This window comes from Thunnus albacares, chromosome 5 (assembly GCF_914725855.1).
Source record: "Thunnus albacares chromosome 5, fThuAlb1.1, whole genome shotgun sequence".
Classification (NCBI taxonomy): domain Eukaryota; kingdom Metazoa; phylum Chordata; class Actinopteri; order Scombriformes; family Scombridae; genus Thunnus; species Thunnus albacares.
The window spans coordinates 1,427,950-1,455,546 of record NC_058110.1 but is presented as its reverse complement, the minus strand read 5'-3'; the positions used below and the strand labels follow the sequence as shown (position 1 = coordinate 1,455,546).

Below are 27,597 nucleotides of genomic sequence, written 5' to 3'. Positions count from 1 at the left end.
GAAAGCTGGCGCCAAACACACAGCAGAGCAGCTGTTTACCTTCTTTAAGTTGCAGCGGAGGCCGTCAGTGTTACCTGTTACTCTTTCTTAAGTGTTTGACAGTGAACCCGGAGCTCAGAGACAGTTTGTCAGAGTGAAGATAATTAAATGCTGCTGTTGACGAGCTGAGCTCAGAGACTCATGATGCCTTCACTGTCTCTGAACGGAGTGACGGTGAATTTCCCCTTCCCTCCGTATGACTGTCAGAAGGACTACATGCAGAAAGTGCTTCAGTGTCTTCAGGAGGTTGGTGCTCACATGTAACGTTGCTAATGGAAACAACTGAGCTGCTGTATCCTGTTTAACTGCTGCGGTGTCTCTCAGCTCGGTATCATCACTCAGATTAGTGAAACTACAAAACAAACAACTGAACTCTGGCTTTATCATCTTTCACAGTCCTCTGTGTAACATTTCTATAAATCATCAATGTTGACACGTTTACCAGTCAAGTCTGGTTTAGTTTCAAAAAAGTTTCTCCCACTAATTATACACACCAATAATACTACTCACCAGACAATAACAAGAGCTGTGTGAACCGTGTGCAAGGATCGAGACTGTATTAATAATTAATAATAGTACCACATATCAGCATTTATGATAAATCATCCTCCTTGTTCTGTCAGGAGTTAATGTCTTGAATGGAGTTTGACAGGATCTGTGTTCATGTCTTCCTGTTTGTTCCAGAGGGTCAATGGGGTCCTGGAGAGTCCCACAGGTACTGGTAAAACCCTGTGCCTGCTGTGTGCCACCCTGGCCTGGAGGGAAAACTTTAAGGACACCATCTCTGCCCGCAAGATAGCACAGAGGCTGGGCGGGGAGGAGATGTTCCCCGACACACCCCTGTCATCCTGGGGGACGGCTGCTACTGACGGGGACACGCCAAGTATGTTCATATCATACATTTAAACTGTGTGTACGCTCTACATATGCACGTCTGCACATTTAGAATCACTCCTGACCAGACAGACCAACAAACTCCAGTGGTAAACAGATCATAGATAGCAGCCCAGTGCTTCAGATATGATGGTTCTCACCAGCTCCCTTGGCTCGCCTCTGTCACACCAACAAGGCAGAGAGAAGCCTGTCTGTTTACAGATCTCTGAAGCTCCTCATATTGTTATATTGTTATATAGTTTAACTTCTTTATCAAGCTGAATTTTCCACTTCCAAGTCCATAATTAGCACGTCTGCCTGCTCAAGCCTATCGATGATATTAGCAACTTCTGTCTGCATTTTGGCTTGAGATGTTTTCACCATCGAGTCTCCTGCTTGTAGATCCTGCTGGATGCTGCTGACTTGAGCCGTTTCACACATAACCTTCTGCAAACTATCTTGTAGGTCTGTCAGGAAGTTTGTTGCCAAGTTAGCATTAATAGCAGCCTGCTTTGTAATTCTTGTTTTGGAGTTTGATGTTGCCATCTTCCAGTCTTGTTGTGTTCTGAGTTTTTCACACCACAGAAAAATGTGTCATTAACCACCCAGAACAAATTTGAATGATTAAATAAATCATAGAATCCAGAATGTTTATTGTTGTTGTATCTAGCAGGACTGCTTCCCTCTCTATGAAAGCCAGAGAGCAAAACAGCAATAATCTTTCAATATTTTCTGTTGTGACTCTTTCTGTCCTGTTATGTCTGAGTAACGTCATAATGAACATGTAGGTGACAGACAGACTGAATGACAAACAGACTTTTATCAGACAACTTGTACATCACTATGATATCCTGCTTCATGTAACTCTGTGAACTGTGATGAATTATTATTGTTTGTTCTTATTGTCTTCCAGCCTTTTACACCGACATTCCCAAGATCATATATGCATCCAGGACGCATTCCCAGCTCACGCAGGTTGTCAATGAGTTAAAGAACACGTCATACAGGTGAACTTATTGATCTTCTTATTAAACAGGACACGCTGTCAGACATATTCTTTGACTGTGCAGGGTTAAATATGTTTATGGAGTTTGACTGTCATCAGTCCGAAGAACAAAGTGTTTTTTGTAAATAGATCATATTCCTGCTGGTGAAATAATAAGTAGCCAACTATAACAGTTATATTTACTATATCCAGATTGTCCTTTCAGGGAATTTGATTAGATCCCAGTGATGGATATAAAGTTGATAGCTTTGAGTTTCATGGTGTTACATGCTGATGTAATGATGTGATCAGTCTAGGAGGTCTGTATGTGGACGTTCTTGGTTATTAGCTGATGAAGACGTGAAGTCTAAATGTCATAATTATACGATGCAGCTGATAATGTGGTGGGATGTGCATACGATCATTATCAGATCATCTGATCAACACTGAGAATCAGTTGCACATATTGTGAATGGATGTAAAGCATATAAAGGGCTTGATACTGCAGGACATGACCATATTATTGATTTAATTACCAGTGCTGTCAGAGAGGTTGTAATCAGATGTAACCGTGTACAGACAGGATGGTTTCATGTCTTTCATGACCTGCTCTGTAACATCTCCAACACCCCTGATGTTGTTTTCCTGGATGAAAGCTGAACAAAATGTTAATTTTAGACACAGGCTGTGTTTTCATCCTGTACATGGATGATATACTGATCAAGTACCAAACCCTGGTGGCAAACATCAGTGAGCAGGATATGAGTGTAGATTGGTGATAATAGTAATAGTAGTACATCCCTACTTCAAATCTTTGAAATTGCCATAGTGTTATTAAATGTGTGTTATTAAATATTGAAATGTGTAGCTCTCTCCCCTCCCTCCCCCGGATTCAGACCTAAGGTGTGTGTGTTGGGATCAAGAGAGCAGCTGTGTATCAACCCAGAAGTGATGCGTCAGGACAGCAATCATGTCAAGGTGAGACTGCTGCTGGTCTGTTCATGCTGTAAGATCACACATAACTGCCTCAGGGGAATATTTTTGTTGCAGTGTCTGCTGCATCGTCCTTAATCCAGCAAACTGTCACTGTTGAGATTCAAGTGTTGAGATTCTAAGTGTTTGGTTATTTTTTGGGGGGCACCTCTGGATGTGCTCATTCAGTTCATATTGTGGGACTTCCTGTTTCTACTTCTCTTTATAGCAGGTGAAACATGAAAGATTGCAGTTTTGGTTTAGGAGATGATAAAGTGGAACAAGTCTGTACAGATTTCCATTTAACTGGAATCACCTGTTTTCCAGGTTCACATGTGCAGAGCAAAGGTCTCGACCAGGTCATGTGTCTACTACAATAATGTTGACGGTAATGGTTTCACACTATGCACCACATACATCAGTGATGTCAACACAAAATGAGTCAATTTATAGACAATAAATCGACTTGATTGAGCAAACAGGGCCGACTACCACAGACAATATCCATGTAGCAACATGCAAACAGGAAAAGTGTGTTTACATTTTAGTCTGGTAGGAACGGGGGTCCCCATGCACCCCACTGATGTCTTCTTCTTACGTAGCTTTCTGTAATCCTCAAGGTGTCTAGTAAACTAATTTTGATGTTCCCAGCTCCCAAGGGACGTTTAGCAGCCATCTTTGCAGCCGTCATCATACAGAGACTAATGACCCCGTTTTTCTGTGTCAGTCAACTCTCGATTTTCAGTTTTCATCGGAAATCCAAGATGGCAGCAGAGATGGCTGCTAAACGGGCCCTTGGGACAGAATTTTGAGTTGGGAACATCAAAATGAGTTTACTAGACACCTTGAGGATTACAAAACAGTGAGTTAGGAGAGTATACCAATAGGGTACATGGAGACCCCATCGTCTACCCGACTGTTTAGTTCTACCATGTTAAAAAAGCTACATGTAGTATTTAACAGCGACCACAGTGAGTTGCATGGATTTACTGGACAATTAGTGCTTGAAAACAGCTGTTTTTCAAGTACTGATGGAGTTGAAGTGTTTTTCTCCTTGCAGTGTCGTAACATCTGTTAATTGCTACTTGTATCCCCTCTTCACATGAAGTAGTCATTTTGCCTTGTCTTCCTCAGAGAAAAGCACTGACAGAGACTTGACGAATTCTATCCTTGACATGGAAGACCTGGTCAAGTTCGGCAACAAAAACAGGTGGGAGATATGTATTTATTGTCACCGATTTATCTGTTTCACAAACAAATCTCTGTCCAACTTTATTAGAAGTCCAGTGGAGCTGTCAGTGTATGGTGTTCGCAGGACACTTTGTGTTGAGTGGCAACATCTAAAGTTACAGCAGGAAAAGCTCATAACTTGTACATAAAACACCTGTCCCACATCTGTCCACAGCCCGGCCAGCTGATAGTAGTCTCACAGATATATTGGTATCAACCTGGGTTAGGGGGTTAGGGGAGTGCAGATAAACCAAAGATTAATTGGCTGTAATTACAGATGTGTCTCCATTACATAGTTTGTCCACCAGAAACAGCTGTAACAAGTTTATTTGCCCACTAAAATGTCTCGCTCAATACACAGACAGGTGACAAATTAAAGGAAAACCTGGTCCAGGTCTGAATGCTGGACCCCTACAGTGAGGGGGTCTGGTGGCTCTGTTATGCTGTGGGGGGCATTTTGCTGGCATGGTTTGGGTCCACTTGTCCCCTCAGAGGGAAGGGTCACTGCTAATCAATACAAAGTAGTTTAGAGTGATCACCTTTATCCTGTGATGAAACATTTCTATCCTGATGGGAGTGGTCTCTTCCAGGATGACAATGCCCCAATTCACAGGACATGAGGGGTCACTGATGGTTTGAGTATAAATGAAGCTTTATGAAGACACTTTATGTTGGTTTTTCATTTAATTTGTAACCCTTCGTATCTTGGCCACAGTTCTTATATAATCAACTGAAGTTACCCTGATCAAGAATGTTTATGTAGGATGTTAAATCCAGTAGAAATTAATGATTGACAGATGACGGGTCCAAAATGTCCCGTTCATGGCAGCAGCTTTTTCTGTTGTGGACTGTATAGTCTGTCATGTGTTACAACTACATCACCAGCTGCAGTCTGTTCGTTCCAGAGTCCAGCGCTTTGATTGATCCGATGATGTAGCAGCAGTTTCCCCTTTTCTCGACCTTTCCTGGTCTCGCTCTCGTCACCTCAGCACCATTTTGTCCTCACTGTCCTCTGGCTCAAACTCTCAAACTGATGAAAAGGAAAAGTTGTTCTTTACAAAGTGTAATTGTCGTGTAAAATTAACTCTAATTTTTGAATGCAGTATGTACATTTTAATTCACAATGTAATGTTTTTTCTGTAGGGTCTGCCCTTACTACCTCTCCCGGTCCATGAAAACGCAGGCAGATGTGATTTTCATGCCGTACAACTACCTGCTGGATCCAAAGGTAAACTGACTCACTCGCTGTCTCAGCCTGATGTGAATGAGCAGGTGTAGATTATCTCCTGCTACGGTTGGCTTACTTTAAAGTAACTAGAAGTAATAATAAAGTCAAAAGTTCAGGTGTTATGAAGAGCATGTGATGACAGCGTTACAGCTAAAGCTGAGTTTATGCCTCCCTGTTAGGTCTGCTGTTAGGACTGTAGGATTTTACCTGATGACTGAAGTAGTACCGCCACAACACTACATGGATGTATCGTACATTATTAGACCATGTTGTGCTTTTATTATTGCATGTACCCAAAGTAATGGTGTTTTTTCATTCTTTCATTTCCTTGGTAGTCTACTGTAGGACAACAACGTAAGGGTTGCCTTGTCTACTACACTAGGACACTGATCCCTGTATCTTCATCTCAGTTGATTTCCTATTCTGAAACGAACATGAAAACAGGGCTTTTTGAAAAAAAACTTGTTAATAACAATGTTTTAAACATGGAAATTAAGCCGTTTTCCTTTTAATTTTGTCCTCAAAACAGAATTTTGTGTTGTTTCCTATTATGGATTTTCATATAGTGAGTCAAACATGAAAAATCCAGTTTTCATTACTACAAAATGCACAATTGGGACAATTTTAAATTGTCTTTGTTATCAAGAGGTGAACCAGAAGCATTAACTGTTGGTAGCGGCAGGTTAACCTGATGCTACCAACAGCCGTCTTGCCGTCTTGCCAAGACTATCACCGTCTTGCCATGCGAGGCAGTAGGATTTGTGACGTTGATTGGTCCAAACCACTGGTGCTTCAGACACAAAGACACAAGGGCACGACTTGAAGCCTGACGAGATGGATTCTTGTGTGATCTTGTTATCTTGTGATGTCATGATCTTGCAAATCCGGCTGCCTCGCAAAGTAAGCAGCAGGTCGAGGCAAGAATATCTGTGTACCTCCATGTATCTACCCAGGGTATTTATAGTGTGAGCTATATGATGTGTGCTTCACACATAAGACATAAAAGAGACCTCAGAGTGCTTTCTGTCAGCATTGACACAGACATCGAAGTATGTTTGCTCGAACATGATTTAAATATTTAGATGGATTTATGATAGTATGACCTCTTATTACTCGTCCAAATAAGTAGTGGTGTTTTTTCTCTCTCTTTGCTCCACAGAGCCGCAGAGCGCACAATATTGAGCTGAATGGAGCTGTTGTTATCTTTGATGAGGCTCACAACGTGGTAAGACTCTCTGGCCTGTATCACTATCTGTGACTGACATTAAGACATGAAGTCAAATCTTCAGTGAAGATCGTAAAAGATATTAAATTATATTTACGAGTATTACATTAATTATATATATAAAGTACTGTGCAAAGGTTTAAGGCACTAAAAATAAAGGCAGGATGCTTTCAAAAATAATAAATAAATAAATAGTTTTTATTCCATCAATTAACTTCAAACAAAGTTGAATAAACAGCAGAAATATAAAGTGAATCAGTATCTGCTGTGAGCAGCTTTGTCTTTAAATCAGCAGCAGTTCTCAGTGTTTCAGGTTCTCGGCAGGTCGGTTGTTCCTGCATCTTGGAGAAGTTGCCACAGTTCTTCTGTCTCTTCATGTTAATCCCAGACTGACTCCATGATGTTGAGATCAGAGACCATCTGATGAAGCCTTAGCTGTAACTGAAAGTTGCAGACTCTTCGGCCCATACTAGAAGTTCATGATCATCTAGACGGACATTAATGTGGTCTCTCTGTGATTCACCAGTTTATTTCTTTTCTTGTCTGCAGGAGAAGACGTGTGAAGAGTCCACATCATTTGACCTGACTCCCTATGATATAGCCTCAGCCATCAGCGCTGTGGACAGACTGCTGGTGGAGCAGGCTAAAGAAGCCAGCAGCAGAGACTCTGTCACTCAAGACTTCAACGTAGAGTCCCTCAACTCTGGTCAGAATGCTTGTTGGTCTCAACGACTGAGGTTGCACACATAGGGGCAAGATATCTGAATGTTATAATCAAATCTACAGCCGACAGTATATGTGCTTAAATTCCTGTTGGTTGGTTTTGTTTCAGGTTTAAAAATAGAAATAGACACCATCGCAAAAATCAAGCGTAAGTTTTCTTTGTTGTATTAGAGAAGTTAATAAGCTTATTCAGTCATCTGTCAGTTCTCTGTGAGACTTTTTCAAACAGCTTTTGTCTGCGTTGGCAGAGATTCTGCTGGATCTGGAGGCTGCCATCGATTCCTACGAGGTTCCAAGTGACAAAGGCATCACAAAACCTGGAATGTACGTGAAAGTGTGGTAGTACATAGAAAGTAGGTGACGACTTAACTGTAAAGAGCCATCCACACCAAAAAGAACAATAACTATAATAATAACTATAAATGTATTGTTTTAAAAATCATTCTAACTCGAGTGGATGGCCGAGTCCACAACACAACTATAAGGAGCTTTCAGAGCGATTTGATGAACGATAGAAACACTGACAGCCAATCAGAATCCATCTCCTAAACCATACGGCACCACTAAACCTCCATCTAGCCGGAAATTTCCAGTAAAACTTCAAAACCTGCAGATATCATCTTAATTCTGGAAACTGACTCATGACTATATTTATTTATTTTAATGCTGCTTTCTCACCGCGGACTGATGCTCTGTAAACTGGAGCAGAATGACAGCCAGAGGTGATTTCTTTAGAGAGGTTTGTGTCTCTTTATTATACAATGATGCTGGAACTTTGTTCTCCGTTATAATGTCAAAAAACAACAAGGTTAGAGACGCTTATAGGCTCCAGATCAGATGTGTTCCTGCCACAGCACAATAAAAGCTGCTTGTCTGCGCCCTTCAGTGTCTGCTACCGTCAGTCGGTGCAGTTTGGTCTGTAAATACTGGAACATCACAGCAAGTCATCCATCTCCATTTTACTAAGCTGCCGACACAGCTGGAGTGTGCAGCGTGTGCTTGGTGCAGCTGCTTACAGAACATTATCATTCATAAGTGTGGATGCTGACATGGTTGCCATTATAGTTATTGTTATGGTTATAGTTCTTGGTGTGGACCACCCTTAACTCTTCTAACACTTACTCCAAAACATCATAATTTGTTGTAATATAATCAGAACCCTTGTATAGTTTCTGTTATCTCATCCCACCTGCAGGATGATAGTGTGAGGTTATTTGCTACACTTGTATAAGACTCTGTTGGGTCTGAAATGGGCTGCTTACTGCTGCTGCTGTGGTCGGAGAACACAGGGGAGACTCCAGAGTTGTTGTAGCTAACCTCGGTGTTAGCCCACGTCCCTGCATTCAGCTGCTGGCAAACAACTGACTGCTCTGATGGCCGTCACTGCTGCTGCCAGAACACATTCATCTGCTGATTAATTTCTCAATTAATTGATAAATCTTTGGGCAGATAATAGTCAAAAAATGCCCATCACACTCTTCCAAAGCCCAAGTTGACATTCAAACAGCTTGTTTTGTCCGACTAACAGTCTTGAACTCAAAGGTATCTTTAATGTCATAAAAGACTAAAGAAAACGAATATTTACATTTGAGAAGCTGAAACATTTTTGGCTTTTTTGCTTTTAAAAAATGACTAAATGATTAATCAAATATCAAAACAGTTGCCGATTCATTTTCTGTAGATTGACTTAACTAATTGTTGCAGCTCTAGTGTAAATACACACTCACAACACACTCGGCACTGAGCTCTCCCAAAAGGAGCAGCATGACTTTGCTGTTAATCCAACAGTATTTACATTTCACATGGTTTTGCTCTGTTATTGTGGAGTCCAAAGTGTGAACACATGTCCTTATCTGTTGTTAAACCAGCTCCATATCTTGGTATCAGCCCAGAAACTCAGGTATCATATTGGTACTAATAGATGAACATTTCAAATGACACCCAGCCTGGTGTGACAGCACATTATGAATGGACCATGACACCCCACTAGTTTGTAAAACTAATGAAACCTCTTTAATGGGCTGGGAAACTGAGTTATATTTTCATCAGCATATCACTTCAGAGCTGGTTTTAAATGTATGAGAACTGGTGATTCGTTGACTGGTTCAGCTCACTCCCTTGTGTTTGGTGAGATATTTGATGATGTTGATTTGAAGTGGATTTTGAAATGAAGTGTCTGTGTGTGTTTCAGCTTCATCTATGAGCTGTTAGAGAGAGCCCACCTGACCTACAGCAGCAAGACGGCCGTCTATGAAGCTCTGGATCAGATCACTGGATACTTAGCAGGACGTCAGTATGACTCGCTTTCCTCTCTCCTGCATTTAACGTAGCTGCTATGTTTATACAACAGCCTGCGACTAACCATTAATTACACTATCCATAATTATTTTCTTGATTAATTGATTTGTCTATAATAAAGAAAAATACCTGTTCTAATTTCTTAGAGCCCAAGCTGATGTCTTCAGATGTCTTGTTTTATCAGATCAACTGTCTAAAACCTGAAGATATTCAGCTTTCTATCACATAGGACACATAAAAGCTTTAAATCCTCACATTTAAGAAACCACAACCAGTAAATTTTGGGTATTTTTCCTTAAAAAAATGACTAAAACAGTTATTCAGTTATCAAAATAGTTGCTGATTAATTTTCTGTCAATCAACTAATCGTTGCAGCTCTAGTCAGTCATTCATTTAGGTGTTTAGCTGTGACATTTATATTCTTGTATTTGCAGATAGAAACTCATTTCCCTTCATGTCTATATTTTATTAGTAGGAACTGTGTGTGTTTAGTCCTAGTCTCTGCTCGTTTCATACACAGGCTCATCTTGATTTACAAACCCTGTTACAATACAGAATCATATGCAAAGTTATGTGTATAATTAACAAATGAGCTGTGTGACACACGTTTCTCATCAGAGTCTGGAATATTCCTCAATACAAGTGGACTGCAGAAGCTGTCTGATATCATACAGGTACGTAACACTAAAGGATCTGGCTGCTTTTCTTAATGTCAACAAATCTCATGTTTGGATCCAAACCAACAATAAACTCATAGCACAAGTATTATGTGTGTATCCAAAGCCTGATATATCTTATTCCTCTGTACCGTAGATCTTCATTGTTGTCCAAAAACTATTAAAAACACATCAATGAGCCACAGTGCTGCACTGGGTCACATGATCCTTTGTCCCTGAAAACGTTGGTTACAGTAACCTGTTAAGAAACGACTCCAAAGACTAATAACAGTGAGATAATAACCCTCTGGAGAAAAGTTGCTAGTATGGCAGACGCCACTGCACAGGAACGTGGTTCCCTTTACATCTTAGCTAGCTTGTTGTGCTACATATCACAACCTCTTGACTTTGTACTACATCATACATTTCTCAAAGAACTTCAGTGCATGAAGATGCAAACAATCACCACCCAAGTCTTTTAAAGGAATAGTTCATTGTTGGAATATGCTTATTATATGTTCAGATAGATATCACTCACAGAGCTGGAGTCAGGATGTAGTTAGCCTAGCCTAGCATAAAGACTGGAAGCAGTGGGAAACAGCTAGCATAGCTCTGTACACCAACCAACACCTCTACAGCTCTTTGATTAACATGTATCTGATTTATTTAACGTCCCACTCAGTCAAGAACTTTTCTTCTTGTTCTCTTCTCTGTGCAGAATGATATATAAGCCGAGTGTTTCACATTCATCTGCTGTAGGAGGAAAGTTTCTCTGAGCTCACCTTAAATCTCAGTTTAACTCATGAACCCATGAGAATGATTTGTGACATCACAACTAGTTTAGAGCCAATCATGGTCTAGTATGCAGTTGATAAAAGTGAGAATTTGGGGGCCAAAAGTCTGAAATACTTCTTTCTAGTCGGGAAAATATCTAATTGACAAGTGAATGAATTTTAGTGTGCGATTAGCTTAGCTTGAACTGACAAACAGTGGCAGAGGATTTAATGCAGATGAAGAGCTTTCTGGTCACAGGTGTGATATGGAGCCTGATGTCATCTATTTTATTTATAAAATGATGGAGAAACTGCTTACATATGTCCTTGGATGCTTCTAGATGCTGGTTGGGAGGAGGGTTGACCACTGTGTTTATTACTTGGAATAAAACACTGGGGTTCTGACAGTTATCCGTAATTCAGTTTGAGAAATATGAATACCTTGCTTCATTCACCGCCTGCTGGTAGGCCAACATCAAGCTTTTAAGAATATCAAGAGATATCCTGAGTTACAATAACAACAACTTTCCTTCTCCTGTAGTTGGTGTTCTGTGGTGAACCATCAGAAAAGGACAGACAGCAGCAGATGCAGTCCAACACGGCTCATTTTAAGGTGTGTGTACATTCAGAGACATGAGCAGCCACATGGAGATGATCACTTGTTTGTCCTGCATATACAGTACAGTGATATCAACTTATCATCTTAACCGCTTGTTTGGTGCAGGTTCATATCCATCAAGACACCAGCCATCACAAGAAAAAACAGAACACTGATGTGTGGGGGCCCTCCACGTCAAAGAAACAAGGTAACACAGCCCGTGATGTGTTAGTGTTACAGAATCATTTAGCTGCTTATTCAGACCCTGAGATGGAAATGTTAGATACTGAATATTGTTCAGTGCAATTTTATCATCTCAGAAAGTTGGTGAAGCAGTGAGGAACTCGAGCTGTAAAATCCACTCCAGGACTCAACGGGTTCTTGTTCTCCACAACACCCTGTCTTTAATTAGTCTGGAAATAAAGAGGATGAATAATGAATGAAGCTTTCACACACACAGGATGGACACTGTTGAAAGTTTGACTGTGTCATTAGTTCCTCTCAGTGACCTTTGTTCTCTCTGAATAAACCTGGTCAAAGTAATAATCTTAAACATTTTAATTTAAATAAGTCTGTTAAGTCACTATCAATCCCCGGATGAAGTAACACGATGGTGATTGAGCCTGTGGCCCACTGATGAAAGCTTTTGCATTTGCAGTATTATGAGTATTATGAATTTGGTGTCGTTGGCGACTTTCCCGGGAAAAATCCCAAGCGGCGCACCGTTAGTGATGTGTTTTCCATCACCCAGAGGTGGATGGTCCGCCAGAGAGGGTAGGCGGAGCTAATGCAGCTCGTAAACTCACTTGTGAGAGATTGTTACTTAAATGTGCTTTTATGTGTTTCTTTGTTGCAGGCAACATTCTGAGTTACTGGTGCTTCTCTCCTGGCTTCAGCATGCAGGATCTGGTCAATCAAGGTGTTCGCTGCATCATTCTGACCAGCGGGACTCTGTCTCCTCTGTCCTCCTTCACCTCTGAGATGAGGATGTAAGTGTGTTTGTGCTCACCTGTCCCACATCAAGTCTTATTTTACCTGTAGAGGTGTGCTATTGACTTGAATACCAAACACTTCACTAAAGAGTGAATAAACCCAGAATTAAATTAAAAATTAAACCCAGAGTTGAGATCCTTTTTATATAGTGAGTTGTCATCTGAAGGGAGTTGATCACCTGTAGGAGCCGGTAGCTGGTGCATTAATCACCTCCTCATCCGTCTCACTTATTTACCTATTTATTCTGATTTTGCCAAGTAGTTGTTGTCCTGTATGATAGCCCTGGGACAACGACTGTCTCAGCCAATCAATGTTGTCAGTGTCATCATACAGCCCTGCTGTCGATGCCTGCAAAATAAATACAATGTAAAATAAATGTAAAAACAGCTGTGCAAAGATGTACAAAGTACAAGGTTAAACCAACACGAAAGTTTTCAAATCTACTTAGTAGTTTACACTAGTGTGCTACTACAGCTTTATTATTATGATATGACGATGCATATTTTCTTTTTACATTAGCATTATACCAGCATGGAAGTAAGTTAACATTAGCTTGCATAGGTGAACTAACAGTTAGCCAGGTTGCTACCAGCCAAAACTGATGAGTATCGCTATATTTCTGGCTCAAACTGACACAATCTGAAAGTAATATTAGTATTATTTAGATGTTGATATTTTTACAGCGTGCTTAGCTAAAAAAGCTAAAATTTAGCTAGCTAGCAAACTTGAGCAAGCTAGCAAGCCACAAAGCCAATACTAACCAAACTTTTAACGAGTACTGTAAATCTAAATAATATTTTTTTTCCTTTTAGCTAGACACACTATAAAAATATCTACATCTAAATATTACTTTCAGATTGTTTCAGTTTGAGCCAGAAATATAGCAATGCTCATCAGTTTTGTCTGATACCAATCTGGCCAACTCTTAGCTCACCTATGCAAGCTAATGTTACCTTACTTCCACGGTGGAAAAATGCTAATGTGAAAAGCAGATATGCATGGTGGTTCACGGTCAACACCTTAGTCCCCAGGTCACCAGCACTATATCCATGAAACCCTACTCATCATTGTTTTTTGATGCATACACAGCAGAAAACCTTGATCTTGATCCCGGTGTGTTCTGTCCTTGTTGTTTCTGTAGAAAATTCCCCGTGTGTCTGGAGAACAGCCATGTGATAGAGCGGGACCAGATCTTTGTTAGCGTTGTTGAACAGGGTCCAGATGACGTGCGGTTAAGTTCAGCATTTGATAGAAGGTTAGTGTTTGCTGTCTACACTCTACACATGCACCTGAGCATCAGTCACAGACACAAGATCCCACAGTTCTTCAAGAGGAACCACATTAGCAAAGAGGACAGAAGTCACATGACTCATGGGTCCATTTACACATTACTTTATAATAAGTCATCTTGTGCATTTGACATTCTGGTGTGAAGGCTCAGATAACATTTCTTTTCTTCTATTTTGATGTGTTTTGCGCTACATTTTCTGTCACGCATCCATTTCCTTGAACACCAAACATGTATCATGTGTTGGGATTGTTTTGTTGGATCTTTACAATTGACAAACCTGTAAATAACAATTATAATCCTTCCTTATGTGACAGGTTTGTTCCTGAAAACATGTCATCGTTGGGCAGCACTGTTGGTAAGATCACACTCTATGTACAAACATGTTTATACTCTGCTAGGTTTGTGAAGGCATCAGCTACATTAGAGCTATGACTGCCTGTAGGTAACAAAGTTGTACTCATTGTTTCACATCAACAGGGGATCTATTAGCTTCAGTTATGCCAGAAGTGTGAGATCATCATATGATTGAGTGGCTTGTTTGTGTTTTCTCCTCAGCCAACCTGAGCCGCGTCGTCCCTCATGGTCTCCTGGTGTTTTTCCCCTCCTTCTTCTTAATGGAAAAAAACCTGGAGTTCTGGAGAGTAAGTGGGTGTTTCAGATGATCCCTGCATTGAATGTTGCTATATACAGTGCTGTGAAAAAGTATCTATCATCTATTTTACGCTAAATAATTTACAGAATGAACATCATGCTGTATTGAAGCAGACATGAAACTAGTGACTGAGAACATAAACTCATTAGGAAGCAGTTTAACGAGGTAATAAATCACGTGAGAAGTAAATTTCTCATAGACTTCAATGAGACTTCTTTTTGCAGCCAGTGGAGTCGCCCCCTGCTGGTCATTACAGAGAATGCAGGTTTAAGTCACTGAAGCATTGGCTTCACTTTCCAGACCTGAAGCTTCCTGTTTGGGCTGGTACCTGGCTGCTGGGAAGGTTTTCTCTGTTTAGAGATAATGACTCTCACTGTGGTTGACTGGAGTCTCAGAGGCTTAGAAATGACTTTGTAACCCTTTCTAGACTGATAGATGGATGACGCATTCAACCCAAATATCAATTATATTTGGTTACTTGGGGGGTAATTATTGTTTTACAGGTGACTCAGGTGTTTGATAACTTTTTTTCCATCAATAAATTAAATTATCATTTAAAAACAGTATTTTGTGTCTTTATGTTATATTAAAGGTGTTTTGAAGATCTGAAACAATTGAAAAATAGAAGAAATCAGGAAGGATGCAAATCCTTGTTCATGGCACCGTAAAATATTACAGCCACTCTGTGTGTGTGTGTGTGTGTGTGTGTGTGTGTGTGTGTGTGTGTGTGTGTGTGTGTGTGTGTGTGTGTGTGTGTTTTCTCACCAGGCTAACGGACACGCAGATCGCATTGAGAAAATAAAGCCGATGTTTGTTGAACCCAAAGGAAAGAGCAACTTTACTGAGGTGAGTGTGGTTTTATTATTATTATTATTATTAGATGTGTTTATTGCACATGTGCAGTAGGTGCGGCGCCGAGTATCAAGGCAGTTTAACTTCAGTCCGTATTTAAATGTCTCATCGTTTGTGGTCAAACCATAAACTCTGTATCAGTAATTCTTCATTTAATATGGAGGATTTGGTTACATTGAGACAGTTGATGATTTATATTATAATAATAATAATCTGAAGTCATTTGCAGATCTCTGTCAAGAATATAATTTACTAATTTAATAAGAATGTGTGGGCTGAATCTGAACCACTGATATGTTAACCTACAGCAGTGTTATTAATTTCTTATTGTTCTATCAGATCTAATCAGACGCCTCTGATGATGTTTCATAATGAATAAGAACCTAAACATCTAAAGGGCCTGATATGTTTGTACAGTCCTGTATGTGTATCTACATGTATCTGTAAAGGTCTTCAAGTGTTAACTGAAGGAAGACGTCTCTGTGTGTTCTCAGGTGATTGATGGTTACTACAACAAAGTCAATGATCCAGCATCCAGAGGAGGAAGTTTCTTTGCTGTCTGTCGAGGGAAGGTGAAGTTACTCACTGCTCTTAAATGCTTAAAAATCTACAGTTTTACGTTGACATCTCTGTAGTGTTTGAATCAGACTGTGGCCTTCAGCGGGTGTCTGTTTGCAGGGTTTAGCATGCTAACATTTGCTAATTAGCAGTAGACACAAAGACACAAATGTCATTAGTGTTGAAGGTATAAAACAAAATATTGGACATATTGTAAGTTTGACCTGATGATGGTGTTACGATTACTAAAGTTATGACAGTTCATCCTGCGGGGAACAAAACATGAATATACCAAACTTCACCCAGTAATATCATATTTCACTAAAAACCACAAATGAGGACCTCATGGTGGCGCTAGAGGGAAAGTCAGGAGATGACAGAAGTCATAAGAATTTAACCCCTTAACAAGAGATAAGATAAAATATAAAGGTTGATAATATATCTATAAATATAAATATATTTTATTTCAAGACCCTCTCAGACTCAGGTTTCAGACTCTGCATTTATTTGTTCTGTGTTTTAAAAGCTGCAGAGACAGCTGTGTGTTTGTGTCCATCTTCTCCCACTTTTCCCTCCAAACACTCTCAGCGTTTTCATCTTAAAGCTGTAAAGTCGTCGTCTTATTTGCCTGCACAGCAACTGTCCCAGCTAATCTTAGTTTTAGAAAACTGTGTGAATGATTTGTCAGTCAGCTTCAGTCTTTCATCTTTAAAGCAGGCTACTGCAAGGACGTCTAATCTTATAATCCAATAAAAATGTTTAAGTAATCCAACATTTAATGTTTATTATGACATATTTTAGACATGAACATGTAAGATTAGACAAAAGCTTCCGTCTCACAGCATCTCCTCTTCCAGGCTAGTGAGGGTCTGGATTTTGCAAACACCTTTGGTCGTGGTGTTATCATCACCGGCCTTCCCTTCCCCCCGAAGATGGACCCTCGAGTCATCTTGAAAATGCAGTTCTTGGATGAGATGAACCGGAAGAAACCTCCTGGTGTGAAGGTGAGGAGCAGCTGTCTGGTAGCAGCTAAAACTGTGAGATTAACACTAAAATGAGAATTGCTGGTCCACCTTAAAGGTCAGTCCACCTTAAGTGAGCCTGGTCAGGCTAGGCTAACCCATTGTTGCTAACTTTGGAGCTAACCCCTTCACTTTTCCAGCAGTTGGTGAAACAACAGACGAGACTTTTCTTGGTCTTGAGAACCTGCAGCGTTTATTAACTGACACACTGACTGCTAACCTGCTCCGCTCACATTCACCATCACTTTTCTGTCGCTCGCTCTCTCACTCAACCACACCCTCGTTACAAACACACATTACACCCTGTCCTATTCCTTAAAGGAGCTACATTACCAACAGTTTCCCAGGCAACGACAGAGGTTGACTCATGTTTTGGAACGGTGCTGTACAGAGGCTCGCAAACACTGTTGATTTCCTAATTAGTAGATATTTTACATTGTTTTTGCATTTAAAAAAAAAAAAGAAAAGACACATTTTTGTCCTGGCGGTGGTTCTCGTTGTCCTGGCGACTCACCAGGCCTGTACAGTTATAGCAGAAACACCAGTAAAAGTGATTAACATTATACATGCTAAACATTAGCATGTTAGCATTTAGCTCAAAGCTCTTACAACTGTAAACTTTTCTCTCAGACAAAATAACACACACAACACTGTAGCTGACATGACTGTAGACTCTTAATTAATGTCCTGACTCCACAGTGTGTACATGCTAATGGTCACAGTATATATAGAAAATGATGTAATATGTATAACAGTGAATGTCAAACTGAGACTTTGAAATGTTTTTGCTAATTAATAGTTCTCACAACGTGTTTTCTCAGATTTTATATTGATTTTGTTTTGGTTTTGTTGTTGTTGGTTGTTTGTTCATTCAGGAGCTGCTGCTTAGAGTCAGTGTGCAGTCTGGGATTCACTGCTAGCCTTTAGTTGTTCTGATGTTGTCTCTGTATGTGTGTGTGTGTGTGTGTGTGTGTGTGTGTGTGTGTGTGTGCGTATAGTACCTGTCGGGGCAGGAGTGGTACAGGCAGCAGGCTTTCAGAGCGGTGAATCAGGCCATCGGCAGAGTCATTCGCCACAAAGACGACTATGGAGCCATCTTCCTGTGTGATCAGAGGTCAGTTGTATCATGACGACTTGTTAGACATCAACAGAGATCCTGCAGCGCTGCCAGCGTGACTCTGATCAACCTGCACTGTTTAGACTTATTGAATCTTTACCAAGTTACCCAGAATATCTTGTGATAAAATCACTTTTGCAGTTTGAGTGTGAAACAACACTCTGATTAGATTTGCTTTTCTGAAACTCATGTCAGTCTCTACATCAGCCGGCAGCTGGACAGATGGGCTGAGTCTGGAGATGCTGTAAAAATAGAAACTGTGCAGCAGTTACAGTTTTGTAACATCTTTAGTCTGTTAAAGTCTTGTTACAATAACTTGTATGAAAGCTGACTTATTGAAAATCAGGATATTTTTTAAAAGAGTTCTCAGTTCTCAGATTAGTCTGACTCACCAGAGGTAGACTGTGGTGTAAACCTCATCATCATTATCACAGGTTTTGATGAAGATTTGGATCATGCAGTAATAACCTGCTGGTTCTTTCAGTGAGTGGTTGTAAAGATAAGTTTCTTTTACAGGGATTTAGCCATTTTAATGCCAGCCCCCCCCCCATGCAAATGTTCCACCAAAACAAGTCCCCCCCCCCACCCTCCTCCAGTGCTAAAACCACATGTGGAGACAGATCTGGCGATGTGAGAGCAGACTCAGATTAACCCAAAATAATCACAGTTCTTCAGCTTCAAATCCACTTTAACTTTGCTTTCATGGATAAAAGGAGCTTTAACTTCCTCTTTTCTCTTACAATTGTGTTTAGTTTATAAAAGAAATAGAAAGCAGAATCTAAATCATTTGTTGGCTCCACTGGTCATGAAAAATAATAACTGAATGAATGAATCATCACGAGGAAAGATCAACAATTCAAACTCAAAATGTAGAAACATAACACTTGAGTAAAAATCCACCAGAAGCTCCTGATTTAAAAGACTCTAGACTCTCGCTGTCTGTCCTGATGAGTGTTTGAGAAATCTTCTTTATTCACATCTCATCACTGGACACTTGTCTTTACAGCTTCATGTCCAGTTTGTTTGAGTTCAGACATCAACATGCAGAGATGTGTGTGATGAACGCAGGTCACACGTCTCCGTCCTGCTTTCAGGACGAGCAGTAAGAGACATTTTATCAACCGTCTTAAATGACTCCTGTCTCCGTCCTGACCTGTTAGCAGCTTCAGGCAGAGATATTTGACGAGAGGAGAGACGTTTTGGGAACACTTGATGACAATCAGCTTATTGAAAGATGGTTTGGACCAAACAAAGGAGGAGAATCCTTGATGTCCTGACGACGTTACACTGTCTTATAAACGGGAACAGTCGGCTTTAAAACTGTTACAACCAAACAGTTATTCATAAATACACATGAAACCTGAATAAATGCTGCTGTTCAGAGATGTGAGAGAACTACAACATGTCATCATATTTTCTACTTTGTGGTTCTGACTTCAGTCTTCCTCACTGAAGTCAGAGGACACTTGATAAATGAGTCTCAGGTCCTGCTCTGATGGTGGACTATGTTCAGTTCTAGCTCAGCTCAGAGATTCCTGTTAGTGACTTCCTCTGCTGGGCCCGTCACCTCCTCTTCCTCATCTCTTCAAAAGGCTTTGCACTTTTCTCTTGTCTACATGCATCACAGTATTACAGATAGTAAAACACAACAGTAGAATAAGTAGTCAGATTTTATCTTCAGAGTAGTGCAGCTCTGAATACGATGATATTTAGAATACAGTCATGAAATAACAGACAAATATGTGACTTTTCTACAGGTTTAAAAGTACAGATGCTCGAGCTAATCTGCCGTCGTGGGTCAGGCCTTACGTTCGTGTGTATGACAACTTTGGGAACATCGTCCGAGACGTCTCTCAGTTCTTCAGGGTCGCACAGAAAATGGTAAGTTAATGAACGGTGTTTGATATGTGGAGCTAAAAACCATCATCCCTCAAATCACAGTTTCCTTACAAAGCGTATCTGTCATAACTCCCAACCTTTGACCTCTACTCCATCATGTAGTAAACTGATGACCACTGACGAAGAGACATATTCAATAACAGCAGAGAACAACTGATAAACAGAACAATGAACCCAAATAGTGAATAAAATAACTGCAGGATGTTTAAAATGAGCAGTTTGGATGAATTATGAGCAGATTATTTCCTGTTTTACATCAGAGATGAGTTTTCTTACATTTTTAGAAACTATTACATTTAGTTATTTTCTTCATAGAAATTAATAAAATGATGAGATATACTGTATATTTTGTATAGTAGTAATAATAAACCAGTGTATTATAGAGCTCTCCAGCAGTTATCTAGTGTGAAATGTCGACATCAGTAGAAGACGTTAACATTGTGACTTTGACCGTCGCTGCTTGTGTTTGAACGTGTCAGAGACCCGTCGTAGAGAAGAAGGCGGCCTCAGAGAGCTGTGGAGCCGCATGTTTACCAGACACTCAGTCCTCTGGCTTCACGTCCTGCTCCTCCTACCAAAGCTCCCAGACCCAGAAGGCCAAGGCGCTGGACGCCCACACTCCCAGTCTGAAGAGGAGGAGACTCAGTCAGTATAAAAAGAACCTGAAACATTTCACAGAGGAAAAGTTAGTCCTTCATTGATTTGTTGTCTTCTGTGCTCAGACGACCACACTGGAGCTCCGGGGATGAGCAAGATCTGTATAGAGTACGAGTGTGAGGTTCAGGAGAGTCACAGGAGACCAGCCAACCTGCTGGACGCCCTGGAGCAGGGTGACCATCGCTGTGGAGACGAAGATGATGCTGCTGTGGGAGAGGAGAAGGTAGACTGAGTCCTGTGAGACACATTGGTTCTGTTTTATACATAAATAAGACATGTGCTGTATTTCATACTGGGACAGAACCAGTGTCAGTGTGAATAACAGTTAGTGTGTCAGTCCAACTATTACTGATTTCAGTGTTTTACATCTTAGAACAACAGTTATTGATTTTATTTCTATATTTATTTGTTCAATGGTGTATTTTTCTTTTGCAGGCCGACCGTTTGTCGACGATGTCTCTTCAATATGACAAGAAGGTGGATGATGAACTGAGAGGAGGAAAACGTAAAATCAAACTGGTCCAAGAGCAGGTACATGTCTGCTGAACAACACCAGAGACTAGTGGTGTCAGAGTTCCTGGTTTTTGTCTTTATGATGATTAACAGAAGAAATGTTAAATAGACCCTTCACACAGCAGACATTTGACTTGTGAAGGCAGGAAAAACACAAATAATAACATTAACAGTGGTTTCATCCCATTAATTGTCCCAGTTAGTCATGTCAGTGAGCACATAACCTGGAACCTGGACCAGCTCACCTTAATGCATCATTACTGTTATTAATCCCACCTGGGCTTCCTGTTGGCCAATCACAGCTCCCTCTGCTGCTCTATGCGTTGGATATATGTCATTCTTACAGTGTTTTGACATTTACATTAATCTGTAAATGTTAACGCATAAAGCAACGTGGAGACGTGCACATTAAAATGAATTTAGTGTTGTTTTATTGCCTGTTAAAGGGAAACTCCACCATATTTAGACATAAAGTAAAGGTGAGTTGACGAGTGATGAGGAGGAGCACTCAGTAGTGTTTTCTGTGGTTCAGGTCTGACAACAGAACCCTGCTGGTGTCTTCAGGGTCTTTAGAACATAATCAAACAACACTTATCATGTAACACAAAGCATTTCAACTTGTCAGGCTTCTTTAATACACAATTAAATGAAGACTTACAGAGATTAAGACACAATAAGTCTTCATCATCATCAGTCACTCTGTGTCTGAGGAGTTAAACGAACCAACAATGCATGCTGGGAGGTCTGCTAATGAGCAACCATGTGTCTTAAATTTGGATCATTGTCCTTTTGAGAGTTCACTATCCACATCAGATGAGGTCATAAGACTCCAGTTCATGATGGTCTGAGTTTTTACATGCATACTTCCTGTTCTACTTCATCTATAGTAGCTGTTAGTTTAAAGGGACCTTCCAAACACATGCTGCATGTTGAAATGTGTTACAGTCTTGCTCTGATTCCTTTAGCTTTATATTCTGTGACGAACTCATGTAAATGATGTTTTAGATATAAGAAGTGTTGCTGATGAACATTGTGTGATTGTCTCCGTCCTTGTTGAAGAGAACGACTGCATCACAGGTTTTGTCTGAGGAAAATAAAGCCAGCAAGGCAAAGACGTTCCTGGCAGAGATGAAGAAGTCACTGAGCCAGGTCAACTTTGAGCGAGTTGTCCAGGCCCTGCAGACCTACAAGAAGACTGACAACCTGGACCTCCTGCTGACGGAGACAGCGGTCCTGACTGAAGACTCTAATACTCACAGTCTCCTCTGGGGTAGGTCATCTGCTGTAGTGAACAGCAACTTGCACATTTACAGCATGTTTCCACCACAGGAACTCTGAGTTTTCAGTCTCCTTTTCATTAATTCAATAAGTCAAACATCAGAGTCATCAACCGTCTCTGCAGACAGCACCAGGATGACTCTGTTTTTGTTCTCATGGGTCCAGTTTGTATGATCCACCTGGTTCTTCAGATGAAACACAAACAGGACTGCACAGCAGGGACTTCTAGTTCCTAGTTTAGTTCCTGTGAAGAGGTTTGATAGTGTGATTTCTCTGCTGTCAGTGAGCTTGATAGATTAATATTGTATTGCTTTGATTCACCACCTTTGCCTATAATACTCTGCAACACAACAATACATCCATCCTGCTGTATGTCCCTGTAGTTGTGAGTTAAATCCAAGTGTGAAGACTGTACTCTGTCTTTCATTCACAAATATGGAGGAGCAACAATATATGAAACTCCACCACCGACTCAAAATGACCAAAAGAACCAGACACATTAAGGTAGTTTTTCTCACTGTTTCCTGACCTGGTGACCCATCAGGAAGGCTGGATCACTGACCTGGTGACCCATCAGGAAGGCTGGATCACTGACCTGGTGACCTATCAGGAAGGCTGGATCACTGACCAGGCAAAGCTCCCAGAAAGCTTAACATTCACTGCCGTTAATTAGTTGCATATAATTTGATTACTTGCAAATTTGGCGACAGTAACGACTGAATTGGGCCAACTTATAAGAACTACAGAACATTACTACTTAATGTTGTGGTTGTAGTGTTTTGTTTTATTGGCCACACTGTGCTCATCAATTTCCCCACAACTGACCTCGGCCCATAAACTCTGGTTGGTCTCTAGGCTCATCATTTAACTGTGTGCACTGTAATTAATGAGAACTTTTGTGTTTGTCAGCTAATCTCAGGACTGGGTCTGATCCAGGCCCAGTGTGAAAGTGTGATCACCTGTTTTAATGTCTGTTTCAAATGCTCCAAGTGCAGTTAACCTAAGAAACACAAATAATCTTGATGTAATATTGTTGTCTGAGCATCCAGACAGTGAACGTGTGTGTCTGTCCATGTCCAGTTTGTCAGAGTTGATTAATAAAGCAGACTCTGTCTCACAGGCTTCTACCAGTTTGTACGACCGCACCACAAGAAAAGGTTTGATGAGAAATGTCAGGAGCTGACTGGACGCGGCTGTGGATACAAACCAGATCACTCGCTGTCCAAGGACGAGAAGAAAGCCCTGATGCTGCACAGCGGTATGTCAGACTCCACGATGCACTCGAGATGTTTTATCTTGTTTTAGATGTAAACGGTACAATGAAAAGGTTTTAGACACTAAAAATAAAGGAAGGATCAAGTGAATCAATAGCAGCTTTGTCTTTAACAGCAGCAGTTCTCAGTGTTTCAGGTTCTCGGCAGGTCGGTTGTTCCTGCATCTTGGAGAAGTTGCCACAGTTCTTCTTCTGTCTCTTCATGTTAATCCCAGACTGACTCCATCTGCTGCAGGACTCCTTGTTCTTCTTGTTCTTTATGACTCTGGCTGGATGTTTGGGCTCGTTGTCCTGCTGCAGATGATCAGACGCCTCCCTGATGGTGTTGCATTAGAGAGCGATGGATCAGAAGAGTCCAGCTAGAAACTGGGAATCACAGCAGTTTGACTAAAATTTGTAAATGTTTTCTTCTCTTAAAGCAACAGATGGAAAACCCAAAGTGGTTCTAACATCCACTGGAACATCTGGCTGCAGTCAGCTGAATACACAGCAGCTCAATCAAGGAGGACACCACCTGAACCATCAAGGTCTAAGAGAAACTCAGACTGGTAGGACTCATTCCTCTGATGCTGCACACACTTCAGTGATCGTTTAACCTGACCAGTGTATACAGACATGAATATGACAGAAGGTTCAGTAATGAAGTCCATTCCTGCCTCATAATGTTCAGTGTGATCATTCAGTAAAAAAGCAAATGTAGAGCGAAGAGAGTTTACATGAAGCGATGAGGCATCATGAGAAGACTTTTACTGTGATGCAGCTGCCAGTTAGACTTGATAACTTAGTGCTTGGTCCAAATTTGTGTTTGCTGGCTGAGAAAGTCTGGATGTATTTATTGGGAGCATGTAGAGTGTTAAACATGAATGTTACTATTTGATGGACTGTACTAGAGTTAGTTTATAGCTCATTTTCATCTGCAGTCCCTTCAGCAGGTCACAATTAAAACATAGAACAGAACAATAAAAAAAAACACACAGGACACATAATACAAAATACAAATCTACTCACAATAACACATCACATACACCCACAATGTCAACTAGAAGTGACTAAAGTTTGTCAAATTAAAAGCAAGATTATTTACATTCATGAGATGAGATGTGGTCAGTGGTTACAGAGCTGAGCAGCTTCTCAGCAGCCTTTGAGAGTACTGGCAGCGTACTTATTGGTCTGTAGTTACTGGTTTCAAGGAGGTCTCCACATTTAACTCTAACTCTCTACAACTCTCTCTTCATGTCCACCAGGTTCTGCTCCAAAGACTGAAGTCCACGGTGTCTTTCTGGCTGACGTGAAAAAAGCTCTCAAAGCAGAAAAATCAGCTCAGCTCTTTCAGGCCATTCGAAGCTATAAGATGACGGACAACTATGAAAACCTGGTGACCACAGTGGTGAGCTTGTTCACAGAGAAAGACGAGGACTTCAACCTTCTCGTCAGTAAGTTCTGTCTCATCGCTGCATCAAAATGTTTCCTGTCAGTGGTTCTCCATTCATTTGATCTTTTTATCGTCTCCTCTGAAGGGTTCGGCATGTTCATTCGTCCTCATCATAAGAAGCAGTACAAAGAGATGTTGGCTGCTCTGGCAGGTCAGCCAGCTGATGTTCTTGCTGTGAGTGAAGACCAGCAAACAAACGGTAAAGAACAACTGTATTACAGTATAATAGCAACATGTGTTTACATACTTGATATCTTGTCTTGTACTTTGTATCTTCTTCTAGTGCTACGTACGAGCTCAGAGGTCATTGACATCATTAGGAATTATTATATAATCATTAGGTAACTAACAGGTTCATTTTCAAGAAAAGTTGTGATGTAGCTTTTATTTGTAAGAGCTGTCCAGCAGGCGGGGTCAGAGCTAGCTTGTCTGCCCTGGTTAGCTTGATTTTCAGCTCATGCTTCTTCACCTCAAAGTGTTTTCAATGTGTTTAGTCACAGTAGTGCTGGTATAATCGATCTCTACCACACTGATTGGCAGCATATCGGTCTCAATCACAGCAACGTGTGATGGTCTAATAACAGATAGACGGTAGGATTAGTATGCTAGGCTAACAGTCTGTCAGCTATGTGACTTTATATCTGCAGCGTGACGTCTTTCAGAGCACAGAAACACCATAAACACAGCTGTCACGTGCCCAGCACGGTGCTGTTAATGTCTGTAACGAACCGTCTGGCAGTCTAGTCCGTACCTGTCAGTGGTTGATAGATGTTAGTAGTTGCACTGCACCACGGCGCTGGAACAGCCTTCCAGTCTGACCTGAAAATGGTTACAGGAACATCAAACTAAAATGTAGATGAGAAGATCAGTCAACTACTCTAACAGAAGCTACCAGTTCCCTCCCTGCTTCCAGTGCTAAGCAGAGTAACGCACCACTGAGATATCACTGTTCTTAACACAGAGAACAATTATAACGTATAAGTTCTTGCAAACCATAAAATCTTATTGACAGGTGTATAAAGTCAAAAACTCTTGACTGTGAAGAAATTACAGAATCTCACACACTGTTGAGTACTTGTCCTCACTCGTATATATTTTTATATATTGAGCTCATTTTTACACTACTTATCCAGAGTTCTACAACACCTCCGCTTTTCCAGTTTTTATTGAGGTTTACGTCGTGTAATGTCTCAGTGTTTGAAAGTTGGAGGTTAGGACACCTGGAGGAATGAAATTAATTTACTTCCATTGCTGCAGAAAAGATGTGAGTTGTTAAATTGATCAAATCATGACTGTAGTTGGTAATCAATTACTGGAACTTAATTTTTCACCTCAGACAGTTTGTTGTTTACCTTTTGTACCATTCAAGTTTATTCACTTGAACTGCTTAAATGTCAATAAAAACTGGAAAACTAGACGTTTGACCAGTGGTGTAACTCACTAAGACTGAGTAAATTTATCCGGTCTGTTCTTATTGTCAATGAATACCATGAAAAACCAAAACCAACAACATGATTGACTATTTCTCTTTACATTCTGACTTCCCTACTCTGTCTGTGGCTCTCAGCTCAGGGCCCACTGGTTCCTACTTAAGATATTGATCTCTAAAAACTACTTAGAAATATATAGTTTCAATTTTTAAAAGGCTCAATAATTTTCTAGAACAGCTGCTCACTGTAGTTTTTATCAATGTTACTGAAAGTGGAGGGAAAGGTGCATTTATTAGGGACTATTTTCATTTGGTGCTGTCATGAGTATCTGGCAGCAGGACGGTGTGTCTGATGGTTGAGTTAAAATAAACAAACAGAACAATGTTTTACCTTCTTCTCAGTGTTGGTGGATCAGATATGTGGGGCTGATGTAACACCGCGTGTTGATGTTTGTCAGAGAATAAGTGGGAACATTACAGATATCTTTCAATATGTTATTATTTACAGAACAAAACTGTCTATTATATGAATATTAAATATAATTATACATGTGTGAGACCCTGAAACACTTTGTGCTTGTTTTTTGCAGCTTCATCATCACCTTCTCTGAAGACACAAAGCAAGATTTCCAGTTTTTTCTCAAGCAGCCAGAGAAAGTAGGATCTGAGTTACAGGAACGTTGTGTGTATGTTTCCGTTCAAACAGCTCATAAACTTGCTGCTAACAAACCCTGAACTGTGCGGGCTCTGCTCTGGTGCAGTAACCTGGTAACTCTAAATAAAGCCAGATCTGTATTTAACTACTGTCATGGAAAGTGGTCAAATGTAATATTGAATTAAAATGTTTTTATATTTTTAAGCTAATTAAATTCATAAAACCTACACATGCATCGTGTTTCTTTTGTTATTCCAGCTGCTGCACTGCGTCTATGATGAAGTACGCAGATACTCTTCACTCTCCACCAGACAAACTGCTTTTGTACATCTTATCATCATGATAGGAGACGCCATATATTCATGTTATGTTTAGT

At 40.5% G+C, this 27,597-nt stretch overlaps 1 protein-coding gene across 2 annotated transcripts; it reads left to right on the top strand.

Annotated features, from left to right (window-relative positions):
* Positions 1–25: 25 nt before the first annotated feature.
* Positions 26–27,448, top strand: rtel1 (regulator of telomere elongation helicase 1). Of its 2 annotated transcripts, none has more exons than XM_044350832.1 (33): positions 26–285; positions 724–922; positions 1,826–1,919; positions 2,794–2,875; positions 3,197–3,257; positions 4,004–4,079; positions 5,243–5,327; positions 6,487–6,552; positions 7,102–7,258; positions 7,385–7,423; positions 7,524–7,599; positions 9,467–9,564; positions 10,192–10,247; positions 11,544–11,615; positions 11,727–11,808; positions 12,457–12,589; positions 13,735–13,848; positions 14,199–14,239; positions 14,440–14,525; positions 15,305–15,382; positions 15,883–15,960; positions 16,804–16,950; positions 17,967–18,082; positions 19,843–19,966; positions 20,464–20,629; positions 20,707–20,864; positions 21,077–21,172; positions 22,214–22,424; positions 23,553–23,690; positions 24,131–24,253; positions 24,950–25,138; positions 25,223–25,336; positions 27,157–27,448. In XM_044350832.1, the coding sequence occupies exons 1-33, from the start codon at positions 181–183 to the stop codon at positions 27,225–27,227; spliced, it is 3,531 nt and encodes a 1,176-aa protein (XP_044206767.1). In that variant the 5' UTR covers positions 26–180; the 3' UTR covers positions 27,228–27,448. The 2 variants fall into 2 exon arrangements, with proteins under 2 accessions (XP_044206767.1, XP_044206766.1); XM_044350831.1 differs by having other exon boundaries at positions 28–285; positions 24,125–24,253.
* Positions 27,449–27,597: the final 149 nt, after the last annotated feature.

Bases quoted from the DNA above. Each gene is read 5' to 3' on its own strand.
- rtel1 (XM_044350831.1), top strand. From the start codon at position 181: ATGATGCCTTCACTGTCTCTGAACGGAGTGACGGTGAATTTCCCCTTC. The intron at 18,083-19,842 runs GTCAGTTGTATC...ACTTTTCTACAG, and splicing joins ATCTTCCTGTGTGATCAGAG to GTTTAAAAGTACAGATGCTC. The intron at 25,139-25,222 runs GTAAGTTCTGTC...TCTCCTCTGAAG, and splicing joins GGACTTCAACCTTCTCGTCA to GGTTCGGCATGTTCATTCGT.